The 17,992-nt window shown below is 39.5% G+C and overlaps 1 protein-coding gene across 31 annotated transcripts in view; it reads right to left on the reverse strand.

The window, feature by feature from the left end:
- ankrd26 (ankyrin repeat domain 26) overlaps window positions 1-17,975 on the reverse strand; it is a 27,513-nt gene extending 9,538 nt beyond the window's left edge. For 5 of the 31 annotated variants that reach the window (XR_014123130.1, XM_081712129.1, XM_081712124.1 and 2 more), the window contains exons 1-31: window positions 17,820-17,973; window positions 17,025-17,329; window positions 16,669-16,783; window positions 16,180-16,353; window positions 15,732-15,838; window positions 15,028-15,165; window positions 14,793-14,917; window positions 14,513-14,545; window positions 14,252-14,288; window positions 14,093-14,165; window positions 13,250-13,310; window positions 12,972-13,171; window positions 10,341-10,482; window positions 10,198-10,259; window positions 9,933-10,062; window positions 9,441-9,530; window positions 8,759-8,817; window positions 8,594-8,681; window positions 8,439-8,483; window positions 7,851-8,156; window positions 7,665-7,745; window positions 7,506-7,567; window positions 6,292-7,140; window positions 4,872-5,101; window positions 2,857-3,021; window positions 2,532-2,562; window positions 2,262-2,403; window positions 1,750-1,963; window positions 1,273-1,456; window positions 786-932; window positions 91-477 (exon numbers count right to left, since the gene is read on the reverse strand). Coding sequence is in view for 30 of the 31 variants with exons in the window: in XM_081712129.1 (XP_081568255.1) it covers window positions 91-477; window positions 786-932; window positions 1,273-1,456; window positions 1,750-1,963; window positions 2,262-2,403; window positions 2,532-2,562; window positions 2,857-3,021; window positions 4,872-5,101; window positions 6,292-7,140; window positions 7,506-7,567; window positions 7,665-7,745; window positions 7,851-8,156; window positions 8,439-8,483; window positions 8,594-8,681; window positions 8,759-8,817; window positions 9,441-9,530; window positions 9,933-10,062; window positions 10,198-10,259; window positions 10,341-10,482; window positions 12,972-13,171; window positions 13,250-13,310; window positions 14,093-14,165; window positions 14,252-14,288; window positions 14,513-14,545; window positions 14,793-14,917; window positions 15,028-15,165; window positions 15,732-15,838; window positions 16,180-16,353; window positions 16,669-16,783; window positions 17,025-17,224 (4,677 nt within the window). In the remaining variant the exon portion in view is untranslated. Of the gene's footprint in view, window positions 1-90; window positions 478-785; window positions 933-1,272; window positions 1,457-1,749; window positions 1,964-2,261; window positions 2,404-2,531; window positions 2,563-2,856; window positions 3,022-4,871; window positions 5,102-6,291; window positions 7,141-7,505; window positions 7,568-7,664; window positions 7,746-7,850; window positions 8,157-8,438; window positions 8,484-8,593; window positions 8,682-8,758; window positions 8,818-9,440; window positions 9,531-9,932; window positions 10,063-10,197; window positions 10,260-10,340; window positions 10,483-11,415; window positions 12,788-12,971; window positions 13,172-13,249; window positions 13,311-14,084; window positions 14,166-14,251; window positions 14,289-14,512; window positions 14,546-14,792; window positions 14,918-15,027; window positions 15,166-15,731; window positions 15,839-16,179; window positions 16,354-16,668; window positions 16,784-17,024 lie in introns of those variants that run through there. The other 26 variants (XM_081712139.1, XM_035535201.2, XM_081712125.1 and 23 more) reach the window with 26 other exon arrangements.
- Window positions 17,976-17,992: the final 17 nt, after the last annotated feature.

The following is a 17,992-nucleotide window of genomic DNA, read 5'->3' on the forward strand; positions in this document are numbered from 1 at the left end:
CTAACGTGGGTAAATCAGTGGTCTATTCGAAACTTACACAGAATGTGATGAATGTGTGATTTGAAGAACAAACACAGAGTGTGCGCTCACCTGACACCTCTCGGTCTCCTGCAACGCTGCCTGCAGCCGTGCCCTGCCAGCCTCTGCCTCCGCCTCCAGCTGCTGCCGTGTCTGCCTCTCGTGCTCAAGCTTGGCGCTCACCACTGAGCACTCGGCCTTCAGTGCACTCAGCTGCCCGTTGTACTGGAAGACAGTCTGGGCCAGGGCCTCCTCGTTGAGCTTCAGGTCCCGCCGGGCGTCCTCCAGCCTCTCGCGCAGGGCCTCCTTGTCCTCTGCCAGCCTGGCCTCGTCCTGCTGCCATTGGGAACGGGAGCACTCCAGCTCGGCCCGTGCGGAACTCAGCTCCTCCTGCAGGGTGCGAAGCTGGTGCTGCAGCTCCCTCTCACGATCAGAGGCCTCGGTCAGTTGGGACATCACCTGGACAACACAGTGTGGGACCTCAGTCGAGAGCCGAGAAGCTGCTTAGCACAATCAATGTCTGTCAACACACTATAACGACTGGCTCTGAACATAACAGCGTGTCTGTGAATGCACAAAAAAAAACACTTCTCAAATTATAAATCAAATCTGAGCACTGCTCTTCATTTTTAACAGAATTCTCCGCTGTATTCTAGTACAGACAGTAGCATCAACTTCTTTTCTTCTTGAACTAAAACTCAATAAAGACCTAAATATTTGGTTGTATGATGACTCAGAACAGTAAGGATGACTGCTGTGAGCGTTACCTCATTGCTCTTGTTGAGGCTGCGGAGGTTCTGCTCCTCTATGTCCTGCTGCCTGCGCAGGTGGCTGTTCAGCAGCTCCTCCTGCAAGGCTCGGCCAGTGCGCTCATGGGCCAGCAGTCTCTGGGCTTCACGCCTGTCCTCCTCCAGCTGAGCAGCATACGGCACAAGTTCACCACACAAAGCAGGACGGCTCACATATTCTACAGCACCCCAAATAATTCTAGCCTTTTTAACATTAATAATGTTGTTTGTTTTTGGTTTATCAAAAAACAGAAATATCATTTGTTTTCAAAGAACACTGCAGATCTTTTTCTATAGCAAATGGTAAACACAGACATTTAGCTGACAAAAAGCTCATTACACGTAAACTATACCCCACTAGTGTTTTTCCAGAATCCACAATTTCAGGATTTCAAATAAGTTCACATCAACACCAAATTTAGCTTCAGAAAACATGAGGCGCTCTGTCCTTCTCCTAGAGCATTACCTGTTTCAGGTTGTTCAATAAAGCTCTCATCTCCAGCTCCAGGCTCCTCATGCCGAGCTCCACCTTCTGCCTCTCCTCGGCTTCAGCTCGGCACTGCTCCTCTTTCCTCCTCAGCTGCTCACGGGTCTTATCGTACAGCATGGATGCACTCTGGTGTTTCTCCTGCTCCTGCTTTAGCAGAAACCTGCAGGGGGGAAGAAAAAGGGAAGAAATAAGCTTGTCTGTTTTTTGATTTGTCTTTAATCTAAATAGGTAAATCAGTACTAAAAGTGCTTAAAGATGAAAGACAATTTCACAGGGAACTACATAAGCATAATACATGGTATGCATAGTACAAAAAGTAATTTTTTTTACATTCTCATATTGTCTCTTTGGTACTTATCCCATCACTGGCCAGCTTGTTGCAACCTAGGAAAGGTGAGGTAAATTTCAGGCATTTTATTTGAGGTGGAGCAAAAAATAAATAAATCAGCTCACTTGAAGTTGTTGAGATCTGTCTCCAGCTCTAAACGGAGGTGCTCCAGGCTGGACTTGCTCTTTCTGGTCTCGTCCAGCAGAAGCCTTAGCTCACTGCGCTCCTGCTCCAGCTGAGAGACCTTGTCGCTCAGGCGACTGTGTCTGCCGCGCTCCCTCTGGATGGTGCGCTCGTACTCGTGGAACATGTTCTGCAGCTTCACCATGCTCACTGAGTCTGCACACACCGGTGGTAGAGGAGATCAGTGGTTAATGCCACAGCTGCCCATAGCACCAGGTTCTGCTACTTCACTGGGTTCTCATGGTCTGCTGACATAATCTGTTGGACTGAATCCGAGTTTGTTGATTGCTCAAATCACTGAACGGTCTTAATGGCAACATACTGACTCCCTAAATGTAAAAAGTATTACTTGTATTACTTTTGATAAAAGGTTTTAGAGAAAGTTTACAAAGAGACAGGGAGATCATTAAACTTGGCCAAGAGTGTGTAGCAATGGTTGCAGAGCTAGGCTCACCTATAGAGCTGGTGTCCAGCTGTTTGATGAGCAGTGCGGCATGGCGGAAGCCCGACATAGCCGAGTCCAGCTCCTCAGTAGCTGTGTCTGAAGACTGGGTGAGGTCCTCAAAGTTATCTGCCACATCCAACTCACCGCCACTCTGCTCAGGAGATCAAAGAAAGTATCACTCATTTTTACATTTCAAAAAATGATGCATGATTATGTGCATTGCATTTCTTGGACTGAATAGGGATTAAAAATAGTTTGTATTGTTCATCGTGGGCTTACCTTCTCCTTCCTATGTCTGGAGGATGGAGACCTAGCCAGCATCATAGAAAACAAGACAATATTGTTTTTTAATTATTCAAGCTCACATATATGTGTCCTTCACAGATAAACCTGGTATTCAGGGAGAACCTGGTTGGAACTATCTGGAAGGGCTCTGCTGGTACAATGCAGTATCTGTTCCTTTGTCTATACCACATATACGTGGCATCCAAAATAGCTTAAATATGTGACACTTGAGTATATACTAAAGTAGCCAAGAAATCCAAAGTCATGTATTGAGAAATACATCAACAGTAAGAAAGAGATTCCCATACTGCATATGTACCTTCCTTCATCCTCTGACACCTCACTTAAAGTACTATCGTCAAACACAGACAGGGGGTCTCCATTTTGGTGCTTCACTGGGCAGGGAGGTCTAGCCTGTTGTAGGGCAGGGACATGTCGAAGGCTCCTCTGACTCACATCATCTTCTTCTGTTGTCCTGTTAGTGCTGGTGGATCACAGACCTCATCGTTTATCTCGAGGGACTCGTGTTTTTTCAGCAGCCGGCCAACACCAGCCTTCATTCAGAGATATGCTCACGTAACAGTGGTTGGTGTCTCACATTAACTTATAGGGCTTGTCAACTGTAGATTAAATGGAAATAATGTTTAACCAAAGACATGATTTAAAAAAATTTTGTTTAACCATAAGATAGAGTAAAAGGCTAGAAAAAAACATAATAGGACAGGACTATGTGGACATTTCAGGCTCAGAGTGATTAAGACCTGGGTAGTACAGTCACGTAAACACCTCTCATAAAGTGAGAACTGCAGATTTTCTTATGAATTGTGCCATGACTGAAAACTTCCTCTTTGTATTGAGACTGGTATCAGGAACATAATAAAAATGTATATCAGAATTGTTTTCAGGGACACAACCAAAATGAAATGGTGAGAAATGTAGAATTTAAACGATGCAGTAGTAAATTAATTAAAATTAGAAATGGTAAAGCCTATACAATTCTTTAAATGTGAGCCATCTAGCTTGCTCATTAGCCACTCAGCCATTAAAGAGACTTTGGTTTGGGTGGGACAGACAAAAACAAATGTACCATAATTCTAACTAGGAAAAGCTTTTTTATTCTAATATTCTAACATTCATGTCAAATCCAGAGGAGCAGACAAAACATGAAACTACAAGAATCCAAGAGAAATGACCTGCATTCTTGGTTTTAGGATGACTGGTAATTAATGTATACCAGTAATATTGTAACATCAGTAAGGTTGTTTTTAGGGTAATCCGTAATGAATGACCCAATAGCCAACCTAATAGCAACAAGAAAAAACATCACATCACAGACCGCATAAACATTACATGTACACGTAAGTGCTTGACCTGAAAAAATCCACCGATATCGAGGTTCAGCAGATTTTAAGGAATCTTCAAAGATCTCACCAAAAACCACAGATTCTGTTTATTTAAATGTTCTATAGTAAACTCATGAAATGTGAAATGTGATGCTATTTTGAACACCTATCAAACAATGTGAGCTGCTATGAGGAACTAAAACAAGACTGACCATCACATGAACTCCACAAGATAGCATCATGTTTTACTTAAGTTATAAAGATATTGGGTTCTTTTTATGCAGCTTGTTTTATACTTAGCCAAGACCGAGTTTTTCTGCTGTATAATTAAGTTTAAGAAATGTAAGTTTAAGAAATAAATAAACTCATATTTAGAACTGAAATTTGACAAGCATATCAGTCACAAAAAGCACAACTAAATCTATTTAACTAATTTCTGACCATATAAAATTATATCGGTTGATATTGTCACAATTTTTTAGTTAATCAAAACCGCAATCAGTGACAACATTTTCATCAGTCCTATTACTTTCATCAGTCAGTATTCAGCTTTTTTTTGTCTTAATACATTAAAAAATCTTAATATAGATAATAAACTGTTTTTCCTGACTTGTTTTTCAATTAATATGTACTTCTCAGTTGTCTGTGCCCTTTTCTAAGGCAACAGACTTCAAAAAAGTCAAGGTCATAAATGCCCAAATTCAGGTATAGACTGAGTGTCAAGTTTGCAACAGCAGCATGGCTTAATTCGTAGATCTGTTCTATTGACATACATGTAGTCTGGCATTCATTATACATTATATATATAATTTAGCTGTTTAAACTGAACTATAATACTGACAAGAACCTGTCATATTCAAATGGTGTCTGACAGTATAGAATACAGGCAAAAATGAATGGATGGGTAAAGATAGGATTCTTAAGGACATTATTAAAAAACAAACAAACAAACAAACAAAATGCTACAACTGTTAACTCCAATGAATCTTACCTCTTTTGACTTTTTGTGTGCCATCTTGGTGAAAGACTATCACTCCTCTCAAACCCTCCATCTCTCTGATGAGATCCACTGTCTTGTTGAGGGTTCGCCTTGCCAGGGCTGGTGTCTGCTTTCTTCCCTTTTCCTTGCTGAACTTCAGTTTGTTTACTGGATCCACCAGTGTCCCATAAAGCAGTGGTTTTATGTTCCCCTTTCATGACATCAGTCTTTGCCACAACATCCTAAAAGCAATAAAAATATGTTCAGAGAACACAACTAGTAATTCAACATAGGAAAGTGTCTTGAGACATTTCACTGAGTACACTTGATTAAACAGATTTCTAAGATAAGCTCATTCACAATTACTTCTAAAATTGCACAAAACCCACACAATTATAAGACACAATGAAAACAATGACAGCCTTCTTTTTAAATATTAAAAAGAAGGCTTAATAGTGAGAAATATTTCAATCTATTTCAACCCCACAGCAAACCAGGCAGTACGAATGCACACAAGCAGATAAGAAGCACACGTAGACATGAAATATCTACTACTCAGAAAGATGACAGGTGATCTTCGGGCTGGAGGAAATGATGAGTGACACACAACAGCTGAAGTGTGAGGAGAGGCCAAAAAACATTCTAAGGTGTACCATTTGATAACCTGACACCAGGGCAAAAATCACCTGTTAATTTTTAATGGCTTAACAAGCTTAACTCAGATGATGAATGAGACAGGCCCCAGTAAACTATTAAAATGTAGGCTGCAGAACTCATTGGTTAATATTCTTCACTGGGACAGTCTTGCAAAAGACCACATCCATTGAATTGTATTTTACAGCTTCTATGCACAGCCTTTGGTAGTTCAAAACCAGCACTATTGCTCAAGGTTTTTTTCTGCGTGTGCTGTGAGGACACAGACTCAATGACTGACAACCTCGTTTGATATTTTGTTAATTCTGACCCGCAGGTATTCATACAAGTTGACAGTTGATGGTGACAGAGCAAGTTGGAACAATGAATTGAAATGTACTAACACAATTAGTTCCAAATTATAACTTCTGTCAGTATTACTCCAAATGAACAAAATGATCAAGTATACTTTCTCTAGATGTACCTTATCAGCCATAGTAAATACAAGAAAAAAGAGTAATGGAGTAACAGCTTTTGCAAATGGATAGTCACATGAAAAGGCATGATTGAAAACATTTAAGTTAGCAGGTCCCTAAGATCTAATACTGGTTAGGAATATAGTACATAAAAAAACGTAACAGTACAAAGGGGACAAACAAAAAACCCACTCACACATTGCTACAATATTAGTGAATGAATGAAAAATGGGGAAAGAGAAAATTACAACAACATAACTATAAAGTTTCAAAAAGTTGTTTTCCTTCTACTGTTCCAAGCATGTGGCTCTTCACTTCCCTACCTCAGCAATGAACCCCTGCAGACGTTCTTTAGCCTCTTCATCTGTGTTGGGAAAGAGCACTTCTGACTTTGGGGGAGACACCCCTAATCCACCAACAAAAAGCAATGGGCTTCTCCCAGCTGTCGTAGAACATTCTTGGTTTATTATAAACTGAGCTCCTAGATCACACACGTCAGCTAAGATGGATATCTCCTTGTCTTCACTTTCATAAGTAGGTTTTACTGCATGGCTAGACCTTTGGGTACAATTTTCTGTTCTTTGAGTAGTCCCGTTGAGAGGCTCTTGAGAAGAATGCTGGACATCATGGTCTTTAGTAAGGCTATCACGGGTAAGATCTACCTGACTGCCCTCCACAGTAGAGGTGTGGATGGGTGCCCTTCCAGGCTCCTCAGTGTGGGACTCCTCTAACCCAGACTCCCTCTGTTCAGGGATATAAAGCATCCCAGCATTCCTTGCCCAAATAGTAGGCCGCATTATCGGCTCTCCTTTATCCTCAATGGAGTCGTCTTCATCCGCACTGGAGTCTTCCTCTGATGCAACCTCAGGACATTCATTGCCTCTCTCCATCTCTTTCTTTACATTCTCTTCTTCAGCTTTTTTTGCCTCTTTGCTCTCAGATTCACTATGTTTCTTCTGCTCTATCTCTCCAAACCTTTCTTTAAGCTCAGCAGCCACGTTCTTGTACTGGGATTTGGCCTCCTTTTTCTCACTCTCCACCCAGATTTTCTCATAGCTGAAATGTGCCATATCCTTTTGCTTCTCCTCAGCATCTGAGGGCTGGGACTCGGAGAGATGTAGGCCATATGGACTACTTACATATAACTGAGATGCATGTAATGCCTCTCTCTCCTTTGATTGCATGAGTAGACAAAAATACAATTAACACTAAAAAACAACAATGAGAACAATGTATTGTAAATTAATGTGGAACAAAATATACTTTTAGAGGAAAATGATAACAATAATTTTGCCAATAGTTTCAAAGCTACACATACATTAGGTGATAAAAGGTTGGCCATTAACAACAAAAACACCACCACCACCACCACCACCTTCAAAACACCCCTGCATAAAATAAATGGCAATAACCTAAATAATGGATTTGTTAAAACGATACTGTGTGAAATATAAAAACACAGCAATGACAGGTTACAGTTGAGGGTTGACCATGAATGGAAAATATTGGCTTGTGGAAGACACTGAATTGCTCCCACCTTGTCTGGGTGCTCATTGGCTTCAAAGCTGGAGTCACTTGCTCCATCATCTGCTGGTGTCACTGGGTAATCAGGAGATGAATGTATGTGAACAAAGTGTAATAATTGTTTTGAAAAAAGTGAGCCTAACCATAAAGTAATGACTACCCATCTACATACATGCTATGGTTTTAACATGGTGTGGCAGTTGAGTAGTTGTCTTTAATGGACTGGAGGTGTTGTCCATATCCCAGTCTGACTCTGAACAAATCAATACTTTACTTTAGGTTGATATCTCATCATAATATCTATTCATACCCAACTTATATGTGCTTCACAAGTTCCAATCAGCCAAAAGGCTCTCACCTTCCTCTCTGCCTGGCCGATCTAAGTTCCTGCTGGTGTGTGGTTGAAGCTGTGGCTGGAGCTGTGTGCTGATGCGAGGTGTGAGGGTGCGTGGACTTGGCAGTGGAAGAGTTACTCTAGGCAAAAGTTCCGTTCGTTTTGGGCTGTCAGTGCTCTGATCCTCTGTGCTGGATGCATCCAGATTCTGCTCTTGTACGACAGGCAAAACTAAGGGGCCTTCATCTGCTAACTCCTCCTCAGGCTTGTAGACAGGCAGGGCCTTACTGGCCCTACTGGTGGTACTAGCTGTGTCCCAGTCTGAGGCATCTGAGTTGAGAATGAAAGCTTTAATCTGTAGTAGTACACTTATTCTACAGATATCACACCACCTAAGATCAGGGCTAGGGTTAGAATGTGTTCCTAGTACTACAGCCATCCTGGGCCAGGGCAGAATGAATTAGAGTGGAGGGTATTTGACCTGCTGGACCTTTGGAGATTTTCCTTAACACATGCATAAAACCGTTTTAATCAATGTTTAATTATGATTTTCACTATCCATTTAGGTTGTTAATTTCATAAATACGTAGTAATGTAATGGTCCAAAATTACCTTCAAGATCATCAACATCACCTAAACCAAACTCCTCCATTAAGTCTTGAACAAAAGAAGCAACATTAAAAAGAGACAGTTAGGCATGTTTTAAGACCACCTTAAGACCACTTTAAGACCACCTTAAGAAAGCATTGTTTATTAGGTGTTATTACCTGTCTTCTTTTCAGCATCTTCAGAATGCATCATTTTACTTAGCACTGATGATTGCCCCCTAAGCATAGGTTTATGCTGGAAAAAAATCTTACATTTAAATCAACTAAATAAAGACTTCACAATAAACATCATGGAAAAGGCCTAGAGGTTTACTTGAAGTTTACCTGCTTTTCTGGTTTCTCTGCTTTGCTGTCATCTTCCTTCTCGTGACTGGTCCTTAAAACTGCATGGGAAGAGGAAATGGAAAGCTTGACGCACATTAAAAGAAAAGAAATAGTGCAGGTTTACCATAAACACATCCACAAGGACAACCAATGCACATGCCTCTAACGCAGCCAGTTGGCAGGCATGCACATGCAAAATGGAGATTTCCTCAATGCATGTGAGCTTTGGTGAAAATTATCTTGTGCAAGGGGGACCATTAGGGGAAATTATTCAAATTAAAATCTACTGAATTGGTAGCATCACTATTAGTGAGAAGTATTAGTGAGATTCTGTTTAGATTCTTGGTTGTAAACAATCAACTTCAACCTCAGTTCGTAAAGTACCTATAACAGGCCACATCATTTTATTTTTAAACTAACTGTTATCTGCTACTTCAGGAAGAACCATTACTAGGTATTTACTACAAATAAAGTCTATGTAATGCAAGCCACACAAACTAGTGGGTTCAACATATACACTTGACCACAACACATACGCAGAGACAAAATAAACAATTACAAACTGGAACCTGTAACTGACATGCAAATGTAATGTAATATAATGAGGCAAACGTAAGGGGTTATGGGTTATATTTAGCCCTGGAACAAAACAGTAGATCGTGCAGCAATTTAATTGGCATACCCACTGCCTTATGGCCTCCAGGCCAGCCAACAGTCCTGAATACACTATTGTGCTTTGATCCTCTTAAGAAAGATGGTATATATAGCAGGTCTAAAAAGGAATCCAATTATCCAATTAAAAGTGGCTACATATAAAGACAACATTACCCTGTCAACTATTTGTGACGATGCCAAATCAGCAAAAATGAAAACTATGAAATTACCATGCTGCTAAATTAAGCATGTTATAAGTGTTATAACTACAAAGTGTAATTATAAATATTATAAATATAAATGTCAATGTGCCAATATCCACAATGAACTGTTTGGATGATGTCTGCTGATAAAAAGCAGAAGCAATGAACTGCATCAAAAATGTTTTAAATGCTTTAAAGTTTCTGAAATGGTTGCAAGGTGGCTTGCTGAGGCAAAGCTTTAATGTTTTTCGATTCTTAATAAGCATTCAAAATGTAATACGCATGGAATAAAAGACAAGTACCAGTAGCCTACTCACCTTCATTGCTCTCCTCACAAACACTGGAAATGGCTTTATGTGACTTGGTAGGGGATTTTGACTCACTTTGCTGCTTTTTCTTGGGGCTATCTGAGCCAGACTGAGAGAGAAGAGTCTGGGTGTGAGTGATCTTTAAACAGGAGCAAAAGACCAAATCCTTTCAGAACAAAATTGCTATGATCAATGGGATAACTATACTGCATTCCTGATTTTTATGCACTTAACTGTATAAGCAGTCGTGTTGATACGTGCCATTAATACTAACCTCTGAGTCCCAAGGGGAATCCTCTTCACTGTCCTTTTCAATACCCAACTCTGACATAAAATCTAAGAAATTATTAAAATTGATGAAAAGAAAACATCTTACACCAGCTTTGTTTAATGTTCCTAAAATCTTTAGCAATTTACCCCTTGGCTTATCCTGAGAGGTTTCAGTTTTCTGATGATGCTCAACCTCTTCGTCGAGGTCAGAACCTTCTGAGCTTTCACCTTCTGTTTCATCATATTCATCTTTGACCTCATTCTCCTCATCTTCTGAAGATACTTTTTCCTGTTTTGAGAACAAATATTTGTTTAAATAGAATTACTTTTACATTATATTTCATGTCAAAGCAGTGCAATAAATCTTATTAATTTGCAAAAAGACTATCAAATTAGATGAGCTAAAGCATTTTAGAAATTACTATACAGGACACAGAAGAAAAGAACAGGCCAGGTTTTCCTTTTTTTTTTTTTTTTTTTTGATGTCTAGTACTTTTCTATGCATTTTGCTCTAACTGCCCAGAGGCTATAAAGGTTATACGACATAATGGTTAACACCTACCATTCCACAATATACAACGATGTAAAGCTTTCCTGGTACCTATAACATTCCTTGCTCTGAAATAGTATGATGTAAGGCAGACTCATGCTGATGCTTCTGCACCTTAAAACTCTTCACCTTCCTCTTCAACATATTCATCAGAGCAAGAGGTCACATCAACATCATCAAGGATTGTCTAGAGGATATCGTCATGACATGACAGATGTCCCTTAATTTCCTCGACACACCCAATATCAGTGTGGTTTACAAATAGTATATTTAATGGTAATAAATCTATCAATAACTATCATCTGTGAATCTTGGTCACTGTCACCTGATTGACTTGAAAGCCATATATTTAGGATCTTCCCTATATGAGTAAAAATCATGCTGCATACATGGTTAGAATGATTTTATAGAGACCAAGTTTTCCAGAACTGTAAAACCTCTTGCTGGAGATTGGCTTGGACTTATAGTAGCAGCGCAAGTGTTTTGGAGCCTCACTGTCGTTGGTCATTTTGCATATGTAGCTAGGGTTGGGGTATATGAGAGGTGTGGGCTTGCTGGACATGCCAGGGGGTCTGCTTTTGCTAAATGTATTGGATTTGGTGTAGCAGAATGTTTCACTTTTGAAAACACCTAAAATATTTAGAGTGACAAAGCGAATTGTATTTAACTTACTGTCAATTGAATCTGACATTCTGCCTTCAGCCAAGGAATCATCTATTTTCCCATATGTGTTCTTGTGGGTGGTGACTTTACTGGTATTTTGTTGATCTTCACTTTGGATCCTACCCCTTTCAAGTATTTCATCATTATCTTCTACCAGGAAATAATTTGGTCTGCCATTCAAATGAATGCCCTTTGCAGGGTCTAATTCATCATCCCCAACTATCAAGGATACTGGCACATTCTCACTATCTTCCGGATGCTCTTCTGTCCATTCCTGAGCTCTCGTACTTGCCTGTACCATGGAACAGTTTTTGACATTAACATGTTTAGAGGACAGTTCCCGCCAAGACTCCAATGATGGATTCCTGTCTTTATTTCTGGAACCTCCTTTAAGATTAACTGCACATTTGATGCTTCACCTTCGACTTCAACTTCTTCTTTATCTAAGACAGTTCCCCAAGAGACTTCAGAGCTTCTAGGTTCTTCTTGTTGTCTCTGCAATGTTAGAAGTAATTTTGAAGGCTTCACTGTTTCATCCATTTCTTCCTGTTCATTATCATTATGCCACTCATCACCCATTCCACCAGACTGTTTAAATTCTGTGTCACCACTGTCACTTTACAGGGACGCAAGATCCGTTTCTTGCAGTATCAGAATATTTGCCTCAACAAACTGGTCACCAAAACCAAAATTTTTCGGAACTCTTAAGAGTTCTTTATCCTTATCATTATCCCATTCCTCTTCAGCATCATCTTCAAGAACACTTTTAGATTTGCTGGGTTTTTTTGTACACTAGCTACACTTTGCAGACCTGTTCTAAATGCCGTGGAGCTTATGTTATACTCTGGAAAAAAATTATTTTCCTCCTCATGAGAGATCCTTGAGTCAATCCTGATTGCTGACACAAGACAGTCATCTATATTCAAAGACTTAAGAACCAGATTACCATCTACTTTAAATTCAACGACTTTCATCTCTGTAACCATTATTTGGTTCAATGTACTCTGACTCATTCTTTTCTTCAAGAGTGTTGTCCTTAAAGACCTTTTCTTCTATTAAAATGGTTTCATTGTTAGTCGGAACACTTTCATCTTTCGACAGAGTTGATTGCTCAGAATGTACTTTACACTTAGTATTCAAATCAGACTCCAGCTGAACAGAGCTCTCTTCACTGCCATCCACAGCTGAGATTTTTGCCATCTGAGGAACCACAATCCCTTTATCATTCTTGTGCTATTGCGACATTTGCTGTCTTGTCTTGTTTTTTCCCCATTTTCTTCATCTTCTTTGTCACTGTCATCATCATTCTCCTCCCCATCTTCATCATCACCACTGTGAGTTTCATCTTCACCATCATGATATTCATCTTCATCAACGTCACTGTACTCCCGATTCTTTCACTGGGTTTTTAATGTCATCTGTGCCTTGCTGATACAGGGCAGCTCAGTGTTCTGCCTCATCACCTGCTCCAAAGTTAACATGGCGGAATGGATAGGGAACATACATACATACAGAAAAACCAAACAGTTAGGATAAGGCCACACTGACAACTACTACCATGTTACCTTCTGGGAACTGATGAGGGGCGTGGTCTTCTGGGGAAGGTTGGAAAAGGAGTTAGGTATGGAAGTTGCAGGATGCTGAGTAGAGGTACTGCTGGCATGGAGAGCTGTGGTGAATGCCGGGTGGTCTACAGCACTGCCCTCACTATTTGGCTCAGATTCTGTTCCACTCCAGGATTTGTCTGGATCCCGATCCACACCAACTACAGGGTAGGGGGTTCAAATTAAAGCACAGCCATAATCTATAGAAACCAGCACTGATCACCAGATTTAATACTTACCATCTTTTCTTTCCTTTTTGGAGGCACTCATGAGTTTCTTTAAATTTACTTTTTGAGCTTTCTGCACAAACAGAACAAGCATTGTCTTACAGTGGTGTTAATGCATTAACATCAGGATTTTACACTTTACAGGTGAATATAACTGGCTGTCAGACTAGGTACATGCATTAATATATACTATAATGCACATATTCTGTGACCAGTTGTGCATAGAACTTCTTATAGAATTCTCTGTACTCTATGCAAGTCATAGCAGTCTCAGTGAGTCCATTTCATCAACTATACGTCCTACCTTTTATGAATTAACTATTAACTACCTCCAAGTAGTTAGAGTCCACAGTAAAGACTTTTAACTAATTTGAACTTAACTGCATGATTTGATTACTGCATTCAAATACATCTATAAAATATACTATGTTTACCTCTTCAAATGAGATCAATTGCATCACACTTTATATTTATGAAATGTGAATATTAGTGTGTGTGTGTGTGTGTGTATATATATATATATATATATATATATATATATATATATATATATATATATATATATATTTATTTATTTTTTTTTTTTATTTTTTTTTTGGGTGTGTGTGTGCAAAATATCTGACTAACACTTGCCCATTGGTCAGAAACATGGTGATCACAATGGGGACATACAGTGAAACTGACCTGACTCAACAGAGTACAACGATTTAATAACTTCAGAATGCAACTGTGATCCTTATTCCCAGGTAAATGCACAACGTACAGTCATATACAAATATGAAAATGTGCACAGACACAGACACACACAAACACACACACACACACACACACACACACACACACACACAGGTAAACCTTTGGACTTAAATCCAGCTCATCATCTTCATCTGTAGAAGGCCAGGAATCTGCAGGGCCACTTTTTGATGCCCTAAAAAGTAAAGGTCATTAACCCAGTAATCTCTCTCTCACACGCACACAAGCACAGCTTTAAGGCATCTTGTGCTATTTTCTTACCTACTAATGGAGTCTGCACGGGAATTGTCCTCTGTAACTGGAACACAAAAATTAATTTGTGATGGTATTAGAAGTTAAGAGTTGTCTCATATTATATGAACCATTTGACAATTTCAGGTGATGCTTATCAATAGCTCAATAAGCATGTTCCATTTATAAGACTGCAGGAAAATAAGGCTTGTCAAAATGATGCAAAAAAAAAAAAAAAAGGCAAAGAATGTTGTATCTGCTTTGTAGCACTTTTGATAACACTTCCAGTACCTTTCCCTGCTTCTCTGAAGCTTCGTCCTGCAGCTATCCATTGGCATAAAAATACAAGCAATATGAACGGGAGGAAAATAAGTAGGCTTCCCACAGAACGTTATACAGATGACAGCTGAGGTGAAAATGTGCTTTCTTGTATGTAAGATTTTGGTAGGTTCATTGATATGGTCAATAATGAAAACGCTGAAGATTGTACATTATATGTTATATGTGAGTGACAAATTAAAGGAAACGGCAACAGTAAGTGTCTTATTAAGTTCAGGTGTCTGGGACCCACCATCTTTGTCTGGAGCTGGACCTCTGAGAGAGAGGCCAGCCTCAGGGCTGCCCAACACTGTAAGATGGGAGGCTGACTGAAAGGACTTCCTCTTTGTCCCATGCTCAATGATCAGGTGTGAACAACTGAAGGTGGGAATAATAAGAAATGTCACCTTTACACTTTCATTTTGCACTGGATGAGAGACAGAGTAGCACCGTATATTTGAAATCCTCACAAATAAACGAATGCTTACGCATGGTGCCCATTCATAACCGCGTAGTCATCAGATGACCATCCTTTATCATCTTTCACAGTTATGTCAGCATCGTACTGCAAGAGCAGTCGCACCATACTGATTTGTCCATTGCAAGCAGCTATCATCAGAGCAGACCTTCAATGCAAAAGATTTTAAAAAACAGTTGATGAAAGAAATGAGAGATGAGCAAAAGATCTGAATATACACACTAACCATGCAATGTTGTTCTAAACTAATTTATAGCAACAGTTCATCATTCTTATGGCCCATAATAAAATGGCTAAAAATTATTCATTTTCAGATTTAAGCAAATACCAACAAATGTTTTCATACATCAACAAATAACGAGTGTGAATGTTTATAACAGATATGTTGTAGCATTATGCAAATAGTTGATTAGAATACATGAAACCCTGCTGAGAGCTAGAACAGGATGGAAAAACAGGCATCGCTTCCAAACTGTTTGTTGTATTACATAATACTACTGATTCCTCTCTACTTGAATACATTTGCTAGCCAAAAATCAACAAATCATCTAAATATATGACATTCAACACATTACACAGCTGCGTTGTTGTTTTGATAAACATTTATTTGGATGTCATGGAATATTTATTCTGATCTGCACAAACTGAAATACATCTGAGTTGTCAGCTCCAACAATGTGTACAATATTCTACACATAGGACAATCATCCTTACCGTCGTTCCTGGTTCTTAATATTAACATCTGCACCCTCCTTGAGTAAACGTTCTGCCATTTCTGCATGATTTTCCTCCACTGACAGAATCAAAGGAGTGTTGCCTTCCTGTGAATCCAGTGAACATATCCCTTTACTCATGGATTCAAGTTCATTTTTGCTTACTTTTCATTGCCAATATAATGCATTTTTCTGTCATATATTTATCTAATCTTTTTTTGTTTTTTTTAATTACTATTTTCAGAAGAAAATGGGTAGTTTTCTGACTGGAAGCAAAGCTCAGTCAGCCGTTGCCTAGTGAGGGTATAATTTCTTGCTGCCATTATAATCCTTCACAAAGATCTACTAACGGAAACCTATCCCTTACCGTGTACTAGACACCTGCTGGGAGGGATCAAAAGCTGTAAGTATTCAGGACACCTAGTGCGACCCCCCCGCTAAGAAGTCACCTTGTTCTGGGCATTAATGTTAGCCTCGTGCTCCAGGAGCTGCAGAGCCACAGACAGGGAGGGGATGCGGGCAGCCAAGTGCAGCGCTGTGTTGCCATTGATGTCCACCAAGTTTGGATCAGCCTCATGGTCCAAGATGACAGACACACAGCGATCCTGCTGGCATTGAACCGCCTGCCGAGGCCCATGGATAAACAGACATTTTCAGGGAGAGAGACACAAAATGGCAAAGACAATAAAAGGATCCAGTGGTATGCATCTTTGTCACCCGTCACTTGCAGATTAAATCACATTGTGAAGCCTTGTAGAAAAACAAAAAACTGTATCTGGTAGGAAGCTTTTGAAACTAGTTATTTAAATATAAAATTTGTTTTTTCCTGATTCTTTATGATATTCTGGTTATATAGCAATTGCACTTTGTACTTATTAAACACCATAGCCAAATAAAAAGAAACAAAAAACAGGAGACAGAGACCCATCAGATTATACCTTCATTAAGGCGGAGCGATTTTGATTGTCGCATAGGTTGAGTTTAACTTTGTTCTCCACCAGGAACTGAACTACCTCTGTATGCCCTTGAACACAGGCTATATGTAGTGGAGTTCTGAAAATACAGTGATTGAGAAAGACATGTAGATTTTCTGTTTTATACAATCATCATTATCATCTTTAAGTATCAGAAACATTAAACACTAATTGAAGATTACGGCAGCCAAGACCCTTTAAGCAACAAATAATAACAGCAAAATAGTTGTCCATTTTGAGCAGAATGTGGCATTTATTGAATCTAGGTAGCTAGTAAACTATGATTTAACAGTTTGAATTGTAAGATACATATATCTTACCTGTTCTCTTTATCAAGCTGGTTTAAATCATTCTTTTTCGTAAGTTGTTTCAGTTTTGCCACATCGCCAGCGAATGCAGCCTTGTGCACTTTTCCTAAATCTTTCTCCTTTAGGTCATAGCCCACAGAAAGTACACTCCCTGTATCAGACGCACTGGGGGAGCTTTTCTTTTTTTTGGTGAAGTTAAATATTTTTTTCATCGTATACCGCACTGCAGCTGGCAGGAGAAAGACTGCATTGCCCTTTCGTTACAGTATACCTGAGATTCAGGTGCCGACATAAGATCACCACGCCTTCCCTATATCCTAAAAATAAAACGTGCAAAGCGGATTAAACAGTTTAAGATGCATGTAACGTTTGGTAGCTGGCCGCCAAATACTTTTTATTACCTAGGTTACAGGGTTAATGCTGAGTTGTTCTGAGCTCGGTACAGAATACATTCGAAAAAATACGAATGAATAATAAAATTAATTGGCTAACCTAGCTATTTAGCATCAGGGAGTCGCAATGTGTACTCCGCCAACTAGTTAGCAAGCTAACCTAGCTAACATTAAGTGCATAACAACAATCTAGCTAGCTACACGACAAACTTTGCATCTCGACGAAATTAATATACCATAAACAGACAGTTATTCCCTTAAGACATGTTCTCTAAATTAACGCATCTTTCTAACTATCTAACTAGAATGGTTGTCTGATTAACATAACTAGCTAGCTAGCCACTAATACAATGTTAGCTAGCTAGGTTAACGCTAACCTAACCTAACGTTTTTACGTCTAACGACCCTCACTCACCCTGGTGATCAACAGCAAAACTATCCTTCAGTGCAGAGCAGTTAACGTGCAATGTCCCCGAAACTGTTACAAACTCAATATATTAGCTACAATTGTCGATAAGATATGCTAACGTTAGATGACTGGCACCGTAAAACTTGGAGTCCTCCGCCGTAGCTAGCTAGCTGATTACT

This window comes from Electrophorus electricus, chromosome 4, assembly GCF_041902795.1.
Source record: "Electrophorus electricus isolate QZ-2024a chromosome 4, ASM4190279v1, whole genome shotgun sequence".
In the NCBI taxonomy this organism is placed as follows: domain Eukaryota; kingdom Metazoa; phylum Chordata; class Actinopteri; order Gymnotiformes; family Gymnotidae; genus Electrophorus; species Electrophorus electricus.